We start from the raw sequence: 24,916 nt of genomic DNA on the forward strand, positions 1-24,916 counted from the left end.
CAACTGGTGAACAGTACAAGTTCATCCAGCATATACCATAGTGGCTTAACCGAGAAATTACATTAAAACATGATCTCAGCCTATGGATCTCAAAGCATCGTTTCTGAAACATCATACAAGCTGAACAGTCTGATTACAGGGAGGGTATTCACTTTTAATTCACTCTTCTGAGGTTTAGCCTCTGCATTACAGTCATATGAGATCTGCTCAAATGCTAAATCCTTCCTGACTGTGTGATTTTGGCACAGTCTCTTATTGCACCTCTTGTTTGGTTTTTCTGGCTGTTCTACAACATCCTCTACCCTGTAAAGATACGCTATTCTAAAAGAACAGTGTAAAACACTAAATCCTTTTGTAACTTCTAGCTGGTAAGAAAATAGCTCAGATCAGTGGGAAGTATTTGAGACGAGTTCCTATTGAGATCTCTGACTTTTAGCTGCAGACTTGGCAAATGTGCACTGTAAAAAATGTACTGTAGAATTTACAGGATTTTACTGGCAAAAAAGTTGCCTATAAAATCCTGTAAAAATGTTAATTGCTGTAAAATGGATTACAGGAAATTACTGCAAAGCAAATTACAGTTAATTGCTGTACACTGTAAAAAAAAAAAAAAAAAAGTAGTAGTGATAAAAGAGCAGTGTTCATCATTTATGCTGCGGCGCCCGGGGGGCAGCTGGTGGTTCAGTGGCTTGCTCAAGGGCACCTCAGTCGTGTTATTGCCGGCCCGAGCTTCAAACCCACAACCCTAGGGTTAGGAGTCAAACTCTCTAACCACTAGGCCACAACTTTATATTGTTCAAATAGTCTAAATAAATACAAGACCATAACACGGGTCAAATAACTTTTTTATTATTGAAAGCTTGTGTCCAAAGCACAGTGTATGTGGAATACAGTAGTTTGTAGATTTTTTTTACAGTAACGTTGAATTTAACTTGTAGTTTATTTTACAGCAATATTTTGTAATTTCACTAAAGTACAGTATTTACCTGGCAAAAAAGTTGCCAATAAAATCCTGTAAATACCCCTAAATACAATATGACGTTGTAATAATTTAACAATGAAAATGCTTTAAAGAATAATTTTAATAGTAAACTATAAAATATCTATATAAATGCATTATCATGAGCTCTATCTATTATGTTGCAAATAAGTATTTATTAAAACTGGCAGAAAGACATTGCAAGGCTTTTACTGGTAAAATAAAATTTTGAGTCTTTTCAACAGTTAAAATCTTATACTAAAAATAACATAGCATCACAAATAACTACAAATACATGTTAAAAAAATAAACCATATTCAGAGTAGAAGATTAACTTTCTATAAAAATGAAGGTCAATCAACAGAATTTGTATATTTTTTGTAAAAAAAAATGTTTTAAAGAAAATTATTAAAATAAAATGCTGGAATCAACATTAAATCACAAATTCTGTTGTTTGAGCTTATGTTCTATTAAATTAAGAATATTCCTGCAAAAGACAATTTAATAAATACATACTGAAAGTCCATCAACTTTCTGAGATGAGCACACACATGAGGGTTGTCCCTCTTCTCTGAGACTTTTCCACTTGTTTTGCCTCTATGTGTCCGTCTTGTATCCAGTGAGTGTTGTGATTCCAAGAAAACATCTGCACATAAAAACAAGCAAAAGCATCAGGATAAAGTTATGTATCAAATGAAACTAGCTCAATAAAATAAATGTCAAAATGCCACTTATACAATACAATCAGCATTTACCAGTACTTAAAAGGTTACTCCATCCCAAAATGAAAATCTTGCCTTCAATCACTTACCTCCATGTCGTTCCAAACCCGTAAAAGCTTTGTTCGTCTTCGGAACACAATTTAAGATATTCTGGATGAAAACCGGGAGTTTATGTGTGCCGTTAAGCTTGTTTTGACGTTGAATGAAACGTTAATATAATCAGAATCAGTCTCAATGCTTCCTCAGTCTTTTTTTTCTGTTTTTTTTCTTCTTTTTTTTAAATCAGGCTAACTTGTCCAGTCAGGCATATAAAGATGTCTTTCACTTATTATAGTAAGGCGTCACATCAATATGGGACAGTTGAACACATATAAACAAATGAAATTTCACATATTTTGCTGTTCGTCAGTTATTTCGACAGATAGTAGTTACTATGACAATCGTCGCATTGGGCTTTATGATAAAAGTTAGGTAAACACTACTTTAAATCCTCTCAATAAGAAAATGTAACTTCCAAAAATCGAAAAATTAACACTCTGAGTGTGGACACATATAAACACTGAAGCAGTGTTAAAAGTAACACTGAAGCAGAGTTGAAGTTAATGAGATAATTAAGAAGTTAATTGAGTTATTGTTGACCATTATTGAAGACACCTGATGTTAACAAGCAGAATCACCAACCGAGAAAATCACAATTTGTGTGTCACCATTATAGTGGTCAGTGTTTGCTTTAGTTGGGATCTTGGCCCTTCAGTTATTAACTTTAGATGTTGTGTGGCTGTGGTAACTGAGTTTTAACATACTGACAGACCAGAGCACAGGCGATCTTATGCACTTGATTGTGGTTTGGACTAATTGTCATGGAGTGACCTGAATGGCTGAGTTCGGGTTTCTTTACTGTGTACATAAATTAGGTGGATAAAAAAGTGATCCAGCATTTCTGGCATAATATGACATGTTTTTAAAAGTTAGTTTTACATAAAGAAAGAGTTCTTTAGTTTAGACACACAGACATCAAGAATCAGAGTGAGCATCACAACAACAGTGACCATCAAAAAAGCATGTTGTAGCCAATAAAAACTCATCCATGGCTCCCATCATGCATTGCGGCATGAAAAAATTATGAGCTTTTTTAGTATCTAGTTTTGTGATGTTCAGAGTAGATCTGCTGTTTGTATGCTGTTTGTCACCGTTGTTGAGATTCATATGCTGATTTTTGTTATCTGTGTGTGCCTAAAATTAAAACTCTTCAATAATAAATAAAAAAGTAAAAATCACAGTATCACAAGAGACGCTTACAAAATTTATAGAAAATACAGACTCTTTTGTTGTGGAATCAAAGCTGTTACAATATATCAATAATGAGCGATAATAAGAGAAGGGCCTGTAAATGAGTTCAGTGATTAAGGTCAAGCAACGATTACATTAAAACATAATTATCACCACCCGATGATTTTTGCTCTTGGCTTGACACACAAATCTGAAAATTAAGAAGTAACAAGCCAAGATCCCAACTAAAGCAAACACTGACCACTATAATGGTGACACACAAATTGTGATTTTCTCGATTGGTGATTCTGCTTTTTAACATCAGCTGTCTTCAATAATGGTCAATCATAACTCAATTAACTTCTTAATTATCTCATTAACTTCAACTCTGCTTCAGTGTTACTTTTAACGCTGCTTCAGTGTTTATATGTGTCCACACTCAGGCCCTGTCCACACTGACATGGGTATTTTTATAACCGTGACTTTTTTTACGCGGTTCGGCCTTTCGTCCACACGAAAACGCAGTTTCAGTGCACCGAAACCAAACATTTTTGAAAACTATGGCCAGGGTGAGCATTTTCAGAAACGCCGGTTGCAGTGTTGTCGTATGGACAGTATAACCGGGGTTTTTGCCTTGCGACGTCAGAGTTTGCGCCGTTATCCGCTGTGTTTGACGTCAGATTGTGCGCTGCTGACTGCTTCTGATTGGCCAAGGTGACTTTACAATTTGGGTTATATCGCCGTCTGCTGGTGTGGCATGCTCTTGACAGCGCTCGATAGCATGTTTTGGCGTTTTCATGTGGACGGGATTTTTTTTTTAAACGCAGGAGGAAAAACTCTGGTTATAAAAATACCCGTGTCCGTGTGGACTAGGCCTCAGAGTGTTAAATTAACACTGGAGATTTTGCTGTGTAACTATGCTATGGTAGCAATTCCCAGTTTACTGCACAGAAGTTATCAAGGCCACTTGTCTAAATGTCAGGATAGGAGGCTATTGTGACATGATATCACTTATACATTATAAGTATATATTAGTGTAAAAAGCAGGAACTACAGTGACAACACCTGCTTCTTGTAAATGAATTACAGCTGATGTGGAAATATACTGTTAACAACTGTAAAACCTTATTTGACCCATAATGCATTGCGAATTACAGCTGCATCTTGTAAAATGTTTATACAGTAAAATTCTGAAGAAATTTTTTTACAGTGTTTGCACAGTTTGGACATTGCTGCCATTCTGTGCTCTTGTAAAGATGTAAAAGATTGTAAAGATGTAAAGATTTCTAGACTGTTCAACTGTAAGTCTCACTGTTTTGAACTTAAATTACAACCCGAATTCCGGAAAAGTTGGGACGCTTTTTTAAATTTTAATAAAATGAAAACTAAAAGACTTTCAAATCACATGAGCCAATATTTTATTCACAATAGAACATAGATAACATAGCAAATGTTTAAACTGAGGAAGTTTACAATTTTATGCACAAAATAAGCTAATTTCAATTTTGATTTCTGCTACAGGTCTCAAAATAGTTGGGACGGGGCATGTTTACCATGGTGTAGCATCTCCTTTTCTTTTCAAAACAGTTTGAAGACGTCTGGGCATTGAGGCTATGAGGTGCTGGAGTTTTGCTGTTGGAATTTGGTCCCATTCTTGCCTTATATAGATTTCCAGCTGCTGAAGAGTTCGTGGTCGTCTTTGACGTATTTTTCGTTTAATGATGCGCCAAATGTTCTCTATAGGTGAAAGATCTGGACTGCAGGCAGGCCAGGTTAGCACCCGGACTCTTATACGACGAAGCCATGCTGTTGTTATAGCTGCAGTATGTGGTTTTGCATTGTCCTGCTGAAATAAACAAGGCCTTCCCTGAAATAGACGTTGTTTGGAGGGAAGCATATGTTGCTCTAAAACCTTTATATACCTTTCAGCATTCACAGAGCCTTTCAAAACATGCAAGCTGCCCATACCGTATGCACTTATGCACCCCCATACCATCAGAGATGCTGGCTTTTGAACTGAACGCTGATAACATGCTGGAAGGTCTCCCTCCTCTTTAGCCCGGAGGACACGGCGTCCGTGATTTCCAACAAGAATGTCAAATTTGGACTCGTCTGACCATAAAACACTATTCCACTTTGAAATAGTCCATTTTAAATGAGCCTTGGCCCACAGGACACGACGGCGCTTCTGGACCATGTTCACATATGGCTTCCTTTTTGCATTGATAGAGCTTTAGTTGGCATCTGCTGATGGCACGGCGGATTGTGTTTACCGACAGTGGTTTCTGAAAGTATTCCTGGGCCCATTTAGTAATGTCATTGACACAATCATGCCGATGAGTGATGCAGTGTCGTCTGAGAGCCCGAAGACCACGGGCATCCAATAAAGGTCTCCGGCCTTCTCCCTTACGCACAGAGATTTCTCCAGTTTCTCTGAATCTTTTGATGATGTTATGCACTGTAGATGATGAGATTTGCAAAGCCTTTGCAATTTGACGTTGAGGAACATTGTTTTTAAAGTTTTCCACAATTTTTTTACGCAGTCTTTCACAGATTGGAGAGCCTCTGCCCATCTTTACTTCTGAGAGACTCTGCTTCTCTAAGACAAAGCTTTTATAGCTAATCATGTTACAGACCTGATATCAATTAACTTAATTAATCACTAGATGTTCTCCCAGCTGAATCTTTTCAAAACTGCTTGCTTTTTTAGCCATTTGTTGCCCCTGTGCCAACTTTTTTGAGACCTGTAGCAGGCATTAAATTTTAAATGAGCTAATTAAGTGGATAAAAGTGTAAAATTTCTCAGTTTAAACATTTGCTACGTTATCTATGTTCTATTGTGAATAAAATATTGGCTCATGTGATTTGAAATTCCTTTAGTTTTCATTTTATTAAAATTTAAAAAACGTCCCAACTTTTCCGGAATTCGGGTTGTAGTTAACATCCTTTAATTAATGTTTTTGGGGTCAAATGTGCTTTTAAAAAAACGTTTTCTTGGTCATGGAAAGCTGATGTGCCAATCATCCTATAACGTTTAGAGGCAGTCGGTTTGCAATGAACTGGCTTCCCATAACAACCACCTAACCCACATGAAAGTCTCTCAATTACAGTACCATCTGAGAGAATCATATTCTTTCCTGCGTTCATCACCTGAAAATGTCTACTAATACTCTAATGACTGATATTTAGTAGAATGTCTAACGGGGACTATCAAAATAAAGTGTTATCTAAAACTATACCTTAGCTCTAAATATGTTTTAGACACTTAACTACATATTAATTACCATCAAAAGAAGATGTATTATAGTGGAAATGTATATGCTGTGGGCTGAAGCATAAACTCACTTAAGAATTTAAAAAAAAACGTGTATATGTATGCCATGAACGTATTTGTAATTACACACTTACAAGTTTTAATTTAGATGTGAATTTCTTTAATTAGGCTACATGTTTTTAGTTTTTTTATTGGGTAGAAGAAATGCACACCAAACCTTTATTTACTGAATATTCAATAGGTCAGGTTTAGGCCAGTGTCTGCTGAAGATCAAGGTGTCAAATGAACCAAGGTGAAGCTGTCCAGATGGTTATCAGTGGAGAAATACATTCACCGAGTCCATGCTGAGAATAGCTATTCTCTCCCACTCGTCTAGAGCACTGGGGAATCTGTGTTCTTCCCAAACCTTCGAAACATTCCTGATCTGTGTGAGGAAGTCACAAACCGCCTGTGTCCTTCACTGTATTGTGTGTTTGTGCGTACATACTGTAGACTCTGAGGAATTTATGGATACAAACTGATAATCTCCCTCACAGTCAGTGTCCTTTTTTAACATTCTCACCTTCAGATCCAACTAAATAGACTTAAAAAACTAATATAAAAGTGTAAAAATAAACAAAACTATATAGAAATTAAATAAAAACATTATTTTATACTGTAAAAAAAATGATAAAAACACAACAAAGCTAATGGGATCTCCATCTACTGCAGATCTGTTTGCTAGCTCCTCTATTATGTGTACATTATAATTCTTATCATAGATCTTATCATGATTAACATGTTATGACTGGATCTGTCAACATGCCCACATTATTAAACCAATTTAGTTGTCATATCTTCTCAGTTTTATTTCATTTGATGGGAAGCAGGTCACCGTTAGAAAAATTTGCCCAGCATGTGTTCAGTTTAATAGCTTTTGTCATTTCCCTGGTGTCCTTCCAAAGGTTGTTTCATATAAACTGCCGTAACAAGTGAGAGTAAAGAAGTCTATTGGGGAGATATGGGCCTCATTTCTGTAGAGAAAGGTATCAGTATCACTTTCATGATAATATATCCCTCTTCAGTTTCTCACAGTGCTGCACTCATGCGTTTTGCATGTAGATGTGTGCAGAGTGTGTTACAATAACTCATGTTTTACACTTTCTCTATAAATCTGGGGTACTTTTAACAACTTGTCAGTGCGGGACACATTTCAAGAATCCACAGAGACGCTCAGTTTAAAAATTACTCTGCAGTTTGGAGGTTATTGCATTAAATGAAATCCCCTACAGTGAGCACATGGGTTTTCTAAGTCTGCTATGTATTAACATTTTCATGTGGTGAACAATACAGTGCAAATATGCTAATGAAAGTACATTTCTCTCCTATGCATGGAAGCGATTTGGCAGTAGAGATAAGTGTGCTTATCTGAAACCGTTCACAGATGTTTCATGATTGGTGATGAGCACAGAAAACTAAGTAATAAAGTGACTAAATTAAATTATTTAAGTTTATAGATTGTATGTTTGCTATTCATCTTCATTGTGTATCACAGAGTGATTTAGAAAGAAGAATAGCTTTTAGTTTAAAATGATCAGTTGTATCAATCTAGAAATGTAGAATGTATGTTTTAAACAAAGTTCATAATGACCCTATCGGTTAAGCCCACAGATATCATTAAACAATCAATTCAAATTACACACTATTGTATTAAAGTTACTCTAGCTGTGAGCTTCGTTGGAAGGGAAGATTATCAGTAAAGAGAGAGCTGAAATTTCTTTATCACACAGCAGAACTGCAGGAGATTTGGTATGTGGCACACAACCAATTTCGACCAGTTTTGTTATCTTTATTTATCTTTATTATTTTATAGGGAAAAAAGCTGCATGAAGCTTATTTAAAACCTTTCCATGTGTGTTCATTGTAAAAAATAATAATTAAAAAAAAAATAATGTAAATGTTTAGAATGTAAAGAGGTAACAGAGGGGCCATCTTAGTCACTTTTTAATGCTTGGTCTACCCAAGTGAAAAAGAAGTACACTTTTATCACAGTACAGAAATACTGAAGTGTGAACTAAATATAATGATTTCTGACACTATATTGCACATGAAGTTTGTCAGTATGTGTGAGTACACTGAGTGCATTTTGTCTCTTTGCATTGGTGCATTCTTGCAAGAAGCGTTCTGCAAATAAGACTGCTTGGCGCTCTTTGCTTTAGATAATTATGTGTGAATGAAAAGCAAACATGAGATTGTAAATGTGATCTCCTGACACCTACGAGAGAAGTGCTTTTCCTCATGGGCTCAGTAAACTTCAAGGAGCTGTTATTGGATGAGGAAATACTCAGGATCCTTTAACATAATGTCTTGAATTGTCTGTCATGCCCCACAGTTACCTAAAACTGTATTTGACTGGGCACTGACTGGTCATGCATTTATTTAGTTATTCATTGCAGCTGTTTATCACACAAGCAAGTAACACAAGTAAGAAAAACATCCATATTTAAATGTTAAACACTTTTCTAAACATTTTTTTTATAAACACAAACCTGAGCATGCGCTACACCTACATCCAATACGTCATCCGCCTACAACAGTTAGTGGAAGTTAGAGAAAAGTGCTTTTTCATACAAAAATGCATGGATTCACTATAGGAGGCCTTTCTTCACCCCCCGGAGCTGTGTGAGGCATGTTTAATATGGATGGATGCACTTATTTAACTACTTTTGGACTGTTGAAAAAAACACCTGCCTACTCCCATTCTAATGCTTGGAATGGCAAGGATAATTTTTATTATATAACTTCGATTGGATTCTTCTGAAAGAAGAAAGTTAAATATACACCTAGGATGTTTTGAGGGTGAGTAAAACATGGGCTAATTTTATTTTTTGGGTGAACTAACCCTTTAAGTTTTAGCACTATGATCACTGGCCATTTCATGTTGCATTTTTATTGGAAAGTCAGTAAATGTGGGTCATAGCAGCAAACACACTGTACGATGATCCTGCTGAATTTCTGACACTGTCAGAAAATGATCGCAGGCTATCTTTGGTCAAACAGCCATATTGGAGCCTCTCTCACTATACGACATAGAAGCCACAATCACAGAAATGGCCACAATTGTTTCATGATATTAATCTTTCATCTGGGACAGCCGAAAATTTAGCAATGTGTAGAAGGCTTTACTGTGCATGAGTTACTGGAGGCTTTCACTGCAAGTTTACGAAGAAATTGTTAACACAATCAAAATGATTATCTTAAGTTAAGAGACAAAAAAATTCCTTCAAGTTGGCGCCAATAGCCCGTGGTTAATGAGCTGACAAATGCATCACAACTCACGGTGACCCGAGTTCAAATCCAGTCTTGAGGTCTTATGCCAATCCCGCTCCCCTCTCTCTACCCAATGCTTTCCTGTCAACTGTCCTATCTGTATAATGATGGCATAATAAAGAAAATTCTGTCAAAAACATATAAAATCAAATAACACAAGGTGGCCAGAAAAAGGCTTACCATTGATGGCATAGCGCACTTTTTAAAGTTTTACATTAATTGCAAATGCCAATTCATAACGTTAAATGTGTGGAAAATGTGCGACACATCAAATATTTATGAAAGCAATATGATCGCATAAGATCCTGTGAAATGGAGTGACAAGTAGAGTTTTATTTCCTGTATTATGGATATTTGTAACGTGCAAGAAATGTATGATTGCTAGGGTTGAAAACATTTGTAAACATTCCAGAAATTTTGGAAACTTTACAGGGTTTTTTTTTTATTTAATTTTTTATATACATTCCAGGGATTTTTGGAAAGTTTCCAGAAATTAACCTAAAATGTTCCACCCCTTTGCAACCCCAATGACTGGTAATAAATTCACTCACAGTGCATGACATCCTATATATCAAAATTATAATACAACATAGAATAGAATGAACTTACAATAAACACAGTTACATTTTAGTTTGGGGACAAATTCTCACTATTAACTACAATTTCGCCTTAATAAACTCCTAATTTGTTGCTTATTAATAGTTTGTATTAGGGTTGTGCCGTTAGACGATAGTATTGTGTATCGATGATAGTCAGAGATATCTATGATAGCAGATGTCTCTGTCGACAGTCAAGACAATATTATGCTCATTCTCCTTCTCATGCATTAAACTAAAATAATAATAATAATTATTATTATTATTAGGTGGCCTATTATAATTCGGCTATCAAACTGCCCAGCTATTTCACTTCAGCACCACATTTCACACACATCCACAAACAGACGTACATCGTCTGCAGATATAAGGTATTTCATTGCACTTTAAAAAGTAATCTGAACGGCCTATATATGTGCAATATTTTAAACGAGCCCTCACTAACTGAGTTTGATGCCACAGTTATGTTAGAAAGCATCTCATTCTTGTTTCTGTGGCGGTCCGTCGGGCTCGTCATGAGGCGCGCGATCCTGATGCATCAGTTCAATTCAACTTTACTCCAAATATATGAACTTACCTGTTTTCAATACTTTATATTTAACGTGTTCGTTTATGCCCAATATTAGTGTTAAACTGCTGAACTTTAAATGAAAACTACTTTTGATTTTCACAGTTGACTGATTTTGCAGATCATTTAGACTGATAACTTCTGTGCGCAGATGCAGCAAATCTGTCACAGGACGCACTATATGACAGCTGCGTCTAACTATATGAACTATCTGTTTTAAATACAGTATTTTTATAATTCACGTTAGTTTATCAGTATGTTTAAAAGTATATTTTTTCGATTATTGGTGATTCCATAGGCTCTCTTTCGTGCACCTGCGCAGTTTAAAACACCAAATAGTTATGCTATAAGAACAAAGAGTCTCTCTCTTGCTCCACACATGCACGATAATATCGTGTACTGTCGATCTCACGGGCTGACGATATGATGATCTGAAAAATGACCATATCGCCCAACACAAGTTCGTATGGTAGTTGTTTAGTTTAGGTATTGGGGTGAAGTAAGTGATTTAAAATATGATCATAAGGCATTAATGTTCTTTACAATAAACAGCCAATATGCCAGTAATATTCATCTTATGTAATAAGCAACTAGTTAGTGAGAATTAGTCCTTTAACAAACGTGCTAACCATGTGTACATATCAGACTAATAAATAAAGATGAGGCATAAAAATCAATGGAAAATGTTTTGAAAATTCTGTTTAATGCAACAACAAACATTTTTTTTTTTTTTTTTACGAGTGCAGAAGTTATGCTGAGATGGAACCTGTTCACATGTCTGCAAAAAATGAAGGAAAATCAAGGAGCAAAAGAAATGTTTGGAGATTTAAAGCTGCGGCCAAGTGAGAAGGTTATGGGCTGAGGTCAATGAAGGGGGGTGGAGATTTTGGCACAGAGGAACCCAAAGAAAATATTCACAATCCCATCATGCTTTTACACATGAGTGGCAGACGAGCAGGGAAACGATTGCGTTGGTAAATCTTTCTAAATGCACTTGCGTCTTTGAGGGGTTCCAGGGGTTTCTGTTTTGGGAGAAACAAAAAGTGAACGGGTTCACCCCTGCTGTCGCCTGCTGGGTCTCATTTCAGGCCGGGGATTGGGGAGGGATATGCAAATGCATGCGTCCCCCTCAGAGCTGCAGCTGCAGGGTTGACTCGCGCTGGACTGTTGACAGAGACATCTGAGCTTCAATATTCTGCTACCGCTGCCCTGTCCTCTTCACTTTCTCCTCTGTCCGTCTCTCTCTCTCGTGTGAGTGGTAAAGTGGGCAGGATGGTGCCAGAACAGCAGATGTTTTGATTGCAGCACTGCTTGCCCGCCAACAACTGAAGTCAGTGCTCCAGAGAAACCTTGTGGGACTCAGCAAGGAAAACAAGCAACACTTCACAACCTCCGGACTCTAAAGCCCAGCTGACTTTGCTTCCCCCCTCTCTCCACAGCTTTTGCTTTCTATACACTTTCTCTTTGCTCTTTCACTTTAATGCCTCTTTCTGCAAGTGCTTTTGTCAACCTTTGCTCTGCTAGTTAAAGATGAGGGGGATATTCACGTGCGGGGGTCTTCTCTTAGTCATGTTGCTACTGACTTCAGCGGATGCCAAAGGAACTCTCTATGGAAGTCCATACAGATACAATCTACACAAGTCTGGGAGCGTCCCACAGTACAACCCTGGAAAACCAACGGGCCATCTTAAGTAAGTCACCAGTAAAACTGTATTTATACGTGTACTTTATCAAGCATTTATGTGTGCAATGCACATGGAATGAAAGATCAATAATTTACAGCATTGTCCTGCAGTTTCACATGCTTCATCTGCAATGGTTTTAAACAACATTTTCTGATTTATTTATAATCACACACAGTTTTTTGGAGTTCAGAGACTACAGGATTATTAATTAATGAACAAAAAAAGTGATTTTAATTAATAAAACTAAACATGTAAACACTTCAAGATGAACAGATCAACATTTTCTTTTACGTTCATATAATTTTTTTACAAAAATGTGGTCACAACTACTAGGTAGTAACACTGAATGGAGTTTACAAAAAAAAAAAAAAAAATTGCTGCCGTCAAAGATGTACTGTGAGTGACATTATTCTTATGGTGAAGAGCAAAGAAGATTTGGTAACACATTAGATTAGGGATCATGTATTCACTATTAACACTATAACACTGTTAACACTATTAACACTAAAAAACGGCAAAATATGGCCAAAAATATATGTAATTTGTAAATTTTTGATTTTACACATTACAATTAGGAGTCTGTCTCATCTCAGTGGCTCTTAACTTTGAATCTGTTCAATTGCCATTGTGAATCTGTTTTGACACCATTACAGTTATTTGTAATTTTACACTTACAACTGTAATTATTGGGTTTGACTGAAGTCAGTATAAATGACAAAGTGAAATAACACCTGAAATCAACACAGAAGTTTGGTTCCAAAAGTCATCCTGAAGCAATTTGAATCCGGCTCAAAGCTAAGTAGTTGGCATGTTGTGAAAATCCACATCAAAGACCTGCTGGCATCCAGGAATCCTGAAATGCCAGTGCTATCAAATGCAGTTAGCAGTTGTTGGCAGTGATGTTGTATCTTCCTCATCTGTCCTCAGTGACCCATGTTCTGAGCAGCTTCTGCTGCCACACACCGGTTCTGGACATCTTCGTGTTGGTGGGTCGGGTAAAACACAGCAGCCTGCATCTTTTACTTCTCTGTTTCTAGCATTCTAGCATTTTAAGGCATCTTTGGCATGCTCCCGATGCGAAGGCTGCTCCAAACTGTAAACACAAGATTATACTGCCTTCTAAGATAACTTCTTTTGACAACAATCTAAGGCAGCATCGGTCCTTCAAGGACAAAGCAATACCAGAATGCATTACGATGAGCTCAGTGAAGATATTTCATGCATCCAATATTGGACAATGTCTTCGTATAATTAAGGGGACATTGCATAGGTGTAATGGGTATTCTACTGTACAAACTGTATTTTTTATCCACTTACACTAACCCTAAACCTACCCCTTACACAAAACACCCTGCATTTTTACAGCATATTCTCAAAAATATTATCTGTATGAATTATGAGCTATTTTCCTGATGGGGACCTAAACAGTGTCCCACAATGTCAAGTTTACTGTGGGGACATTTAGGCACATATTAGTTATAAAAAAAAATACAATATTAGTACCCAATGTGTTCACATTAATACCTTCTGAAAGGGCACCACTTTAGTACTGTTTTTCTGAGAGTGTATTGAAATTGATTTTTTCTTTGGCAAGATAGTGAATGTTATTATTCACTTATTTGTGAATTGTGGATATACATGCAGAATATGCATGTAGTATACATGAATTCCTGTAGGAGAGTTAGAGTATGTGTTTATATACACTTTTCAACATGGTGTATTTTTTATCATAAACTATGTGTATCCTTAATTACTGTATATTAGACATGGAAAACATAAATGAGCATCCCACAAACAAACATGTCTATGAAAATGTCACGTAAAGTTGTTTGTCTGTATGACCAAACCTGATTAGCAACTCACAACAGCTCATCATTTAAGTAAGAACATCTGAGAATAAAGCATCCAAGATTTGAACAAAGTCATTATGTCTAGCGAACAAACATCTTTGCCAGCACGATCTTTGTGTTATTTTAGTTCTAAATGTTTCTCATATGCTTCACATTTTCTCTTTATATAATTCAGTGCAACTGAAGGATCAGTTTCAGCAAACGGCAGCTGCATCACGTTGATATACAATTAAGGCTAATTTGAGATTTTTAATTTGGCACAGCAACATGTAATCATTTTACATCACTGTTTTACATCACTGGCTAACCCTATAAGCTGACAGAAGTAGTATGTGAGAAAGAAGCTATTTGACCAACTAAATTTAAACTCTTATTTACTTTAACTCTTGTACTAACATACAATTGCTCAATCATTATGTTAATTATTCATTTAGACCTAAAATATGTTCCTAAACTGTATTTTTGCACCATAAATGTATAAATTAGACACTTGCATTTCTCAGTATATTCTTTAAAAAAGTCCTTTTGACATGTTTATAGCTGGCTAGCTATTTTAGCCAATAAACATCTGGTTTAACAGCGCAGACATTTTTTGGTAACTATATCGCCCCCTTGAGTACTGAGGTTTGATACCCCCACAGGAACACACATTAAGTACAGTAAATCTGTATTAAATGCACTGCCCAAAAAGACAGGGACCATGATTCCAATTCAAAACAAAGTGAGTTTATAAGACATTCAAACTGAAATAAAGCCTCATGGGACTGTTTTGAAAAGCTCTATACAGGCAGCAACCCTGTGTCTAAAAATCATCTGTAACACCTGTTAGTAGTAACTGAAATTGGATTGGATATTTTTGGTTTGAGAAAACTCTTGTCAGTTTTGTGCTCAGTTACATTAGGTGGTGAGTGAACAGACTGTGATGTTCATGAAAGTATGTGATTCTGCTTTATGGACAGCATCTGTGACACATCTGTTGACACAAACAATAATTATGATTCATTCTGTATAGTGTACACATAACACATACAAACTGCTTAAAAGAATTATAAATGTTTATAGTTATATAATTTTTAATAGAAGCTTAACATGCAAGCAGACATAACCAGAAGTAAATGTTTACAATATACAACTATTGCAATGCTTTTGAAGTTTATGTAAAACTTTTAAAAATGACACATCTTCTTTGCATGAGACTGGCATGATTAACTTACCAACATCCCATTCACATAAGTGCTTTGCTGGTGATGAGGAAACAGTGCGTTCATTTAAATAATCTGATCCTATTATGAGCCAATGCCAGCACATTGAGCTCTGTCAAAAAAAAAATACTAGAAAACTTTAATAGATTTTAATGATTAGAATTAGGTCCAATGTAGTAAGTAGTTATTACTTGATAGATCCTTATTGGCACCAGAATGGTGTTATCTCAGACCATGATATCACAATCCATTCCGAAAAGCAGCCCTATATCAAAATGACAATTTAAACAAATGTGCAGTTATAAAGAGCTATGCAGGATCCTTATAAGTGCCATTTACATTGGTATTCTACTTTGGAATTTTTGGCTTAAAGTGTACTTTAAACATATTTCCTGTTTATTTATCCACGGTTACTGACGCCTTGCCACAGATGCATTCCATAGTGATTAGGTGGATAATAACTGATCCATTTGACATCTATTTCTGCATGCCACTTTGAAAGCTGTGCATGAGAGCTGGTCAAATTAGCAGGAGTGAAGGTCCATTTATATTACTTCTCTGAACTCTGGCTATTCTGGAGTACAGAAACAGTATCTGAGTACTAAATGTATCCCATTGTTTGATAGCGTGTAGCAGCTCCTCTTTCTTCAGTTAATGGATCCTAAAAGGCCTCTATGCATCGTATTTCCATATTTATACTGTCAGTAGCCCCATCCCTTCCAGAGCAACTCTTTAAGACACAACCAATGACTGAACTCCGTGACCGATGAAAGATTGCTTCCCTTAGTGTGAGCGAGAGAGTGGATGAGATAAAGAGAACAAAGAAAAATGAAGGGAGATATTTATATGGAGAACAAGGGGGAATTCTGGCACAACTCCATCTCACAACTGTAAGCTTTAAGTGTCATTAAAAGCTTTTGACATGCCTGTGCATTACACAAGGGTGACTGGGGGTCATTACAAACAATGCTGGCCATTTATATTTTTAGATTATGAAAATCCAATGCCAAATCCTGAGCTACATAAAAGTCTAAAACAATTTGTGTGGCTTGGTAGTAATGTGGCTGTTTTTTTTACTAGTTTCACGCCTCAGTCTTCAAGTGGTATACATCAGGTGTATGTACTGAGCCCTCTCACATTATTATACATTCGTCACTCCATTTTATCTCTTGAGATGAATGTGGCGCACACAGAAGGCACAGCAGCTGAAAGATGTCTCCAACAGCCTCAAATGCATCTTTACACCATTCCTCTGACAGATGAACATACGTTTTCCTCATGCTGTGTGGTCTTTGTGGTTTGGGAGATCAGCCTGCACAGCTAATATTCGTCTTTCATATGCAATACACAGATCACAGGCACTGTTTAACACATCACAGGAGACTCTTAGATCACTTTACATGCCTGACATTGTGTTAATTTGTCCTTTCACAAGTCACAATTACTGTAATTTGAGCAGCATTATAAATTATTTGTTTCATGTGAATAAATGCATTAAATTCTTGTAAAGGGCTTTTGTTGTTGAACATTTGTTTTTGCAGTCATTGACAGAAATTTAAGCAATACTTGCAACGTCAACACGTCTAAGACGAACACACACTTTATGTGTCAGGTTTATCTTGATTGAATCAACTCGTGCAGATATGGTTGAACTGGGTTATGTATACATTGGACACATGGACTCAGTTTGCTTACAGAGCTTGTCCTTTTTCTTCCAAAGGTGTGTGCCCACCTGACAAACAAATGCTGAATTCCCAAGTCTGCTTTTCGTTACTCGCAGGCAAAGATTATAGATCTTCTGCACATAGTTATTTGCATTCCCTACATTCTCAGTGTTTGCAAGGAAATATTTAATGTATATATATATGTATTTCTATAAATGTCTGGTAAGCTTAGTCAAAATGCATAAAACTGAGTAAATATTACAGTATTACAGTTACAGTAGTTAAAATCTTTAGCCTCTTACTGTGGCTGTTATGTAAATGATGTAAAATGAAATGCTCAGCTGTGTAATGCAATTTTTTGGCACCCATCAGCTGACCAGATGTAAAAAAAAAAAAAAAAAAAAAAAGTTTGGGAACAGAGCATTTTTAATGTTCTTTACGCTCATGAAGGCTTGATCAAAGCTGAATTTTCAGCATCATTACTCCAGTCTTCAATGCCACATGATCCTTCAGAAAGCATTTTAATATGCTGATTTGTTATCAATGTTAAAAAACAGCTGATTAATATTTTATAGGACTTTTTCTGGATTCTTTAATGAATAAAAACGAAACTAAAATAAAAACATAATAATAAAAAAAGCAACACTGTTTCCAACAATGATAACAAATCAGCATATTAGAATATTTTCTGAAGGACATGTGACACTGAAGACTGAAAAGTTAAGCTGCTGAAAATACAGCTTTTCCACCACAGGAATAAATTATATTCAACTTTTTTTATTTTTAAAGTAAAATCCTCATTTTAAATTGTAATATTATTCACAATAGTACAGTTTTCTTTCTTCTTCTTCTGTGTTTTAGATCTATTGAATGCAGTTTTAATGAGCATCTGAGACTTATGAGTCTGCTATAAAAAAAGCATTAAAAGTCTTACTGATCCCAAACCTTTGGACAGCAGTGTACATATTTTTAAGAGAGCAATGTGAAGACACACTAGACTTCAAGATATGTTAGTTCACTGGGCACACTTGTAATTAGATTCATTAATGTCAGGGTTCACTCCACCTGAACTCTGAACAGATTGAAGCTGGGTAACAGTCCAGATCTCTCAAGCAGAACCACTCCTGAACAGCAGGACTTTGAGAACATGCCAACTCCAGTACAGCAACGCATGACTGCTCTTCAGTCAGATACTCTTCTTACCATGGACATTCTGTGGGTTAAGACACATGTATATGTGGGCTGTACAGTGTGTATGTATAGTCAAACGTGGCTATTCTTTTGTGTTATGTATATAGTTAATGTTACTTTTGCCTGGTGAAAAAGTGATTGTACTTTTACCTTTATAAGTACAAATTTCATGAATCCTTCATGAAACTAGTAACCCTGTTAAAAACATCTCAAATTATTATTATATATTTTTTTTCAGACTTTGATTTTTGTGTGTCTCTTTTCTCATAACAGGAACTTCTGTGCCTACGTTGTCCAGAAGAACATCACCTGTGTAATGCAGGATGGAGTGGCCACATATGTCAAACCAGAGTACACTACCAAGTGCATATGGGGACAGAAATGTCCTGTGCTCATGTAAGTAAAGCACTATGGATCTTGAATGGAGTAACATGAAGTGATTTTAGAGTTACAACAACATTTAGATCTAAATGGGTTTTTATTTTCCAAAATAGTAGGAAAAAGTTGGTGTCAGATATTTCAAAAAAAGAAAAACAGAAAATGCTATGTGTTTGAAGCTATTTTCCCATTCATACACTGATTGATACCATTTGCAGAGTTGCAGTCTTTTTATTGTGTCCTTGAGTTGCCCTCTAGTGGCATATCAGAAAACTATTCATTGTCAAGTGCCACACTCAGAGAGCTGAAGCTAGTGATAGGATGTGGCATCTGTATGTTAACATGTGTGAGATACTCGAACAGCGTTTCCATCTCTAATGTGGAGGTATGTGTTTTTAAAACGTATGTCATGTCTGAATGTCAGGGAATAAAGCTCCTGAAGCCCATCTCCTCACTGGTTTAATTCTGACAGGTACCGGACACTCTTTAAACCACAGTACAAAGTCGGTTACAAAACCATCACTGAACTGGAGTGGCGCTGTTGCCCGGGTTTCTCTGGAGAGAGCTGCAGCAATGGGCCAACCTCTGACTCTGATGCCATGATGCCACCCTTCAAAGGCTCTTTCCCTCGGCCCGGGGTGAAGGGTTACCCCAGGGGTCATCCCAATATCCCATTCCCCTTTCCTGGAGGTCACCCTGACAACAAACCCATCCCTAGTGGATTCCTGCCACCAGAAACTTCAAAAACAAGTTATGGTGAGTGTAGATTACACAGCTCCAGCATTAGCAATTTGACTGTGAACACCGCCATTAATCTTAACAGTAGGGTAAAGTATAATAAATAGTTTATTACAAAGTAATGATGTTTAATATGGCACTATTATCATTTTTTTTATCTACATTTTTTTGAGCCATACCTCTTAAATGCAAAATATTTTCTTGAACCAGCCTATGATTTAAAATTATTATCAATAATAATGTGACACATTTACATATTTATGATTCTCAGTTGTTGATTAATAGGTTTGTAAAAAAAAAAAAAAACACTTTTGTAATGAAAGAAAAACGGCCCTCATATCACAACTTTACTGTAAAATAAACATGAATATTTTATAATAATTATAATATTTTATTATTATTTCAGTTAAAATAATAATTTTTGTCTTTAAATTCATCACTTTCAAAATTCAAACTCTCAAGCTTTAAAATGTTTAAATCCTCTTTTTGTTCATTTATTTATTTATGATACTTCTGAATTCCTTTAAACTTTTGTCACACAAAAATGTTGGAAACTATGTGAAGGTATGCTAAACTCAGCACATGCAGAGATGGAGTTTGCCATATTTGTGTTATTATTGTGCAGCCCAATTTATTTATTTATTTTAGTTTTACATGCAGTTCCCTTACAAACCCTGTTTGAGAAGCCCTGAACTACGCCTAAAAGTAGTTTTATGTTTTACTCACCTCTACCAAGGTCCAAAGGCGGGAGTCTCTGGTGAACGTTTAGACCGCATTGAAGAAAACCTTCGCAAACTCTCTCAAGATCTGGACACCCTGAAAGTCTTGGTGACTGGCATGGAGGAACGTCTGCGAGTCTCTCTTCGTGAGGACACTAAGAAGATTCTGACCACTTTGCTCGGTGGCGTCCCGCGGCTGCTGGATACCTCTGTTGGCTTCGGGCTGATCCCAGAGGGTACGCCGAACGGCTTTGACGGGGAGGAGAACCTGCCTGGGTTTGGAGAGCTGGTGGGAAGGGTGATGGAGGTCAAAGATGAGCTGAGGACCAAGAGCGACATGCTGGACGAGATCCGTGGGATGGTGATAGGACACGATGGGCAGCTGAAGAAGCTGATAGACACGGCCACAGGGACGCCCATCCCTGGAGATCAGAGACATCTAGAGGATCTTCTGGACTCCAGATTGGCCGGAGTGAGGGCAGAGGTCCTCGATGGCTTTGAGAGGAGACTGACGGGTCTGGAGAGCCACTGTGATGAGAGAATCGGTCAGGTAAGATGATCACTGAACTTTATGCCAAGAACCAGTTGGAGTGTTGTGAGTAATGTAATTTTATTTGTTCTAATTCAAGTCAGCATGAACCAGAAATTGCTACTGACTTTTCTTTCCTGATTTGAAATTTATCTAAGCTTTTTGATAAAAGAAGAGCTTCTTGATTTAAGATTACAAGGGCACATAATATATATAATGACCCTTAACCACAAAACCAGGCTTAAGTCTCAGGGGTATATTTTTAGCAATAGCCAAAAAAACATTGTATAGGTCAAAATTATTGATTTTTCTTTTATGCCAAACATCATTAGGATATTAGGTAAAGATCATGTTCCATAAAGATATTTTGTAAATTTCCTACTGTAAATACATCAAAACTTAACTTTTGATTAGTAATATGCATTGCTTAGAACTTCATTTGAACAAATTCAAAGATGATTTTCTCAGTATTTTGAATTTTTGGCACCCTCAGATTCCAGATTTTCATAGTTGTGTATCGACCAAATATTGTCAGATCCTACTAAACCATACATCAATGGAAAGCTTCTTTATTCTCAATTTCGAAAACAAATTATACTTAAAGGGAAAGTTCATCCACAATTTACAGGCATCCTAGATGTAGGAGACTTTGTTTCTTCAGAAGAACACAAACTGAGATTTTTAAAACAAACTGTTGCAGTCTGTCAATCTTATAATGGATGTGAATGGCAATCACTTTGGAAATGCTAGTAATGTGATGTTCATTTATATATTTCAACATGACCCAATACCAGTCAATACCAGTTTGCCAAAACAGTAATATTGTTCAATATTTGTACTATTTATGAGAACAATAAATGTATTTTATTCATTTATTTTAGTAGAAAATCTGAATATCAGAAGGATTTCTGAAGGATCGTGTGACTGGAGTATTGATGCTAAAAATTCAGCTTTGAAAGTCAGCTTCCAGCTACCACACATTTGTTATTTGTAATTAAGCTTGCAAATATTAATTGTTAATTAATGTTAATAACTGAACTCTGGATTAGATTAACATATCAACATTCACACATGCATTCATTATTGCGTCATATTGCCCATATTGCAAAGCTCTTTCTTTGTATGACTCGTGTAGTGTTTTTGAAATTCGTACACTTTAGAGCCCTGGGAAGCATGAGTTATATAATACATATAAATTAGGATTTATTAATCTAAGGGACAGATTATCTTGTGCCTGCAGCCCAGCGCAAACCCTCAGTTGCCTTTAAATAAATTCTGTCACTATTTACTAAAGACACACAGTGGGAAATTAGTGCTGAAAAGGCGTGGACATAGTTATTTTTGCGATTCACCTTATTAAATATGCATTTTTAGGAGTTTCCCTTTCGACTGGTAAATTCATGGGAGGAGATTATTAAAATGAATCATGCAGCGTGATTTACTAAAATTTGCTCTTGTCCAATTACAGTTATTTGCACCATTATTTAACACCCCCCAAAAAAGCATGTGCAGTTGCACCAGGCCCCGTGCTTTAAGGGGTCCCTGCAACAAACAGACCAAGGGACCCCCTCCCCGGAACGTGATCATGAATGAACCAAAATTGCTTCACCTAATCCTTCCAGTTGTTAAAATAAGGTTTACTGTGTCCTGTCCCTAGGTTCAGCAGCAGTGTCACAAAGAGCACCTAACAGGCCAAGAACAGATCCAACTTTCACTGGACGGCCATGAGACAGGCTTGAGGAAAGAGCTGGGTGAACTGCAGGCACAGATCCAGGGTCTGACGGTGACCGAGAGCTGCTGTGGTGAGATAAACAGCCTGACCCAGAGGATGTTCCAGCTGGAGGACTCGATCACGGGCCTCACCGAGTCCCATAGGCAGCTACAAGTGGACCTGACTGACCAGACGCTCCATGTCGAGACCCTGCTGGAGACCCGGCTGGCGGACATGGAAGGTAAAATTAACGCCTCTGAACACGGACACCGAGATGAGTTTGGATCCCTTGATGGGTTTAATTCTTTGTTAGATGATAAGCTAAAGACACTGGAGCGACGTTTGTTTGTAGCAGTTGAGGAGTTGAGCAATGCCACAGCACCAGCGCTGCTAGAGGGGCAAGTGGTGCCGGCGCTGGAGACAGAGATAGACAGCATCCGGAGGAGGGTGGAGGCTGACTTAGATGGGATGCAGAAGCAGATGTCCGTCCTTGAGCTCCTCTGCACCTCCGCCTGCTCCCCCGCCTCTGGTCCAGAGATGGCCCTCATCCAGACTGAGGTGGAGAACTGTAAGGAAACAGAAAAGAAGATGCTGGACCGCCTGGATGAGCACTCAAACAAACTGGACCATCTCAACAGCACCTTGCAGGGTATCCTATCACAGCTATCCCAGGAGAACACAGAGGGCTCCATCCAGGGGGAAATCACACTCCTCAAGATCAACGTCAACTCTGTCAACCGTACCTTGAAAGGGCTGCGTGATTCGGTCAGCCTGTTCGTTCGAGAAGTCGGCCAGGTGAATTCCACCTGGCAGGATCGGGAAAGCCGGCTGGTCACGCAGGTGCAGGGCATCTCGGATCTGGTGGAGCGACAGGCATCTATGCTTGGATCTGGGGAGCGGAGGCTGATCCAGTTGAAGGGGGAGCTACAGAGCTTGCGACGGAGGCTAACCGGGGAGCTGCAGGGATGTCGCAGTACAACACAGGGAATGCAGCAAGAAGTGATGGGGGTGGAAAGTCGAATCACCCAGGTCGAAGGACAGTGCAGCAGTCTGGGGGAGCTAGCTGATGACCTTGAGAGAATCCGCGGTGAGCTGGAGAGACATTCGGACAGCTTCCTGGCGCAAGTCAATGGGACGCTAGCGAACCATTCTGAGCAGCTGGTCCAACTGAAGGACGATCTTAAAGACTGCATGAGCAAAACGGACCCCGAAACTCGTCACTAGACCTTACTATACAGAGAAGCCACAAGGCCTGAGGATGTACAAATTTGCAATATTTTTGTTCCCTCAACAGGGCATTTTGTCTACGATTTCTTTGTTTTAAGCATTTATATCGATTTTAACTGAGTTTTGTTAACTTATAAGAAGAAAGTGTGACTGCATTATTAAACCTTTTTGACGATTTGTTAAATGAAGTAACAAATATGCAAAAAACAGGAAAGCAAATGTTATGACACTACTAAGCTGCTACGGGTTTCTAATGGCAAATACTGTTCACTACCTTCTCATCTCAGCATCCAAATCATCTCCAAATTGTATTACTGTTTTAATTACTGTATTGTTACAGGAACGAAGCTACACATTTTTATAAAAATGCTCCATGTGTGTGAAATACTTTCTTTAAAAAATATATATATTTCGCATTATTAAAATGTTTTCTAAGAAGATTATAATTTTCATTAATAAAAGTGGGCTGTGTGAAAGTTGTCAAGTATTTCCTTTATATTCTGTTAGGATTTTGCATCATTTGAGGAAATACCATTAATGTACCATATCTTGTGTTTTCAAGAACCTACTCCAGGACAGGTTTGAAAACCACTGTGCTTCTGAAACATGACACTAGCACTATCACGGTGCAGCAGGGATGAAGACGAGCAGAGAAAGGGATCCTTTTAGAGTTTAATCTAATAAAATGAAAATATCCACAAAGGCACAGGAGAAGCAAAAGAGAGCAAAGCTTTCTAAACTAAGACAAGACAACATCAACAATAACCTACAAACTCAAGCTACAAATACAGTCTAGCATACACAGGTAAATGAGGAACAAAACAAGAAACAGGCGAGGATTTGGCATCTGAGCTGTTTTCCTGCTGTCCTATCAGGCACTGACTTTGCAGGCAGCATAATAATTTAATTATAAATATTGAATTACTACAGAACTCTTTCATATTTGAAATGACATCTAACACTTTATTTTTAATGTCCAATTCTCGCTATTAACAAACCATTAACTATGACTTTTGTCTCAATACACTCTTAATTAGCTGCTTCTTGTGCAGGCAACACATTTCAGCTTTTGGATGCAACCACTTGATAAAGTAAGATAACAGAGGAGAAAGGAACTAAATGGAGGAAGTGAATTTAGGAGATGAAGAAAGGAACAATGCAACCAAATACATTTTTAAATATATGTTCTAGGGCAGATCTAAAAGGTGACAAGGACAGTTTGATTGTCAAAAGTGGTCACTACAGAGAATTCCAGAGAAATAGTTTGTCGTATTAACATTTTGTTATTAAAGGCAATCTTTCATA

General features: G+C 37.2%; 1 protein-coding gene across 1 annotated transcript; it reads left to right on the top strand.

The window, feature by feature from the left end:
- The first annotated feature begins 11,804 nt into the window (after positions 1-11,804).
- Positions 11,805-24,087, top strand: LOC132117854 (EMILIN-3-like). The gene is made up of 5 exons (XM_059527170.1): positions 11,805-12,408; positions 18,583-18,705; positions 19,160-19,420; positions 20,160-20,694; positions 22,331-24,087. Exons 1-5 carry the CDS (start codon positions 12,248-12,250, stop codon positions 23,606-23,608), a joined length of 2,358 nt encoding a protein of 785 aa, XP_059383153.1. The 5' UTR covers positions 11,805-12,247; the 3' UTR covers positions 23,609-24,087.
- Positions 24,088-24,916: the final 829 nt, after the last annotated feature.

This window comes from Carassius carassius, chromosome 37 (assembly GCF_963082965.1).
Source record: "Carassius carassius chromosome 37, fCarCar2.1, whole genome shotgun sequence".
In the NCBI taxonomy this organism is placed as follows: domain Eukaryota; kingdom Metazoa; phylum Chordata; class Actinopteri; order Cypriniformes; family Cyprinidae; genus Carassius; species Carassius carassius.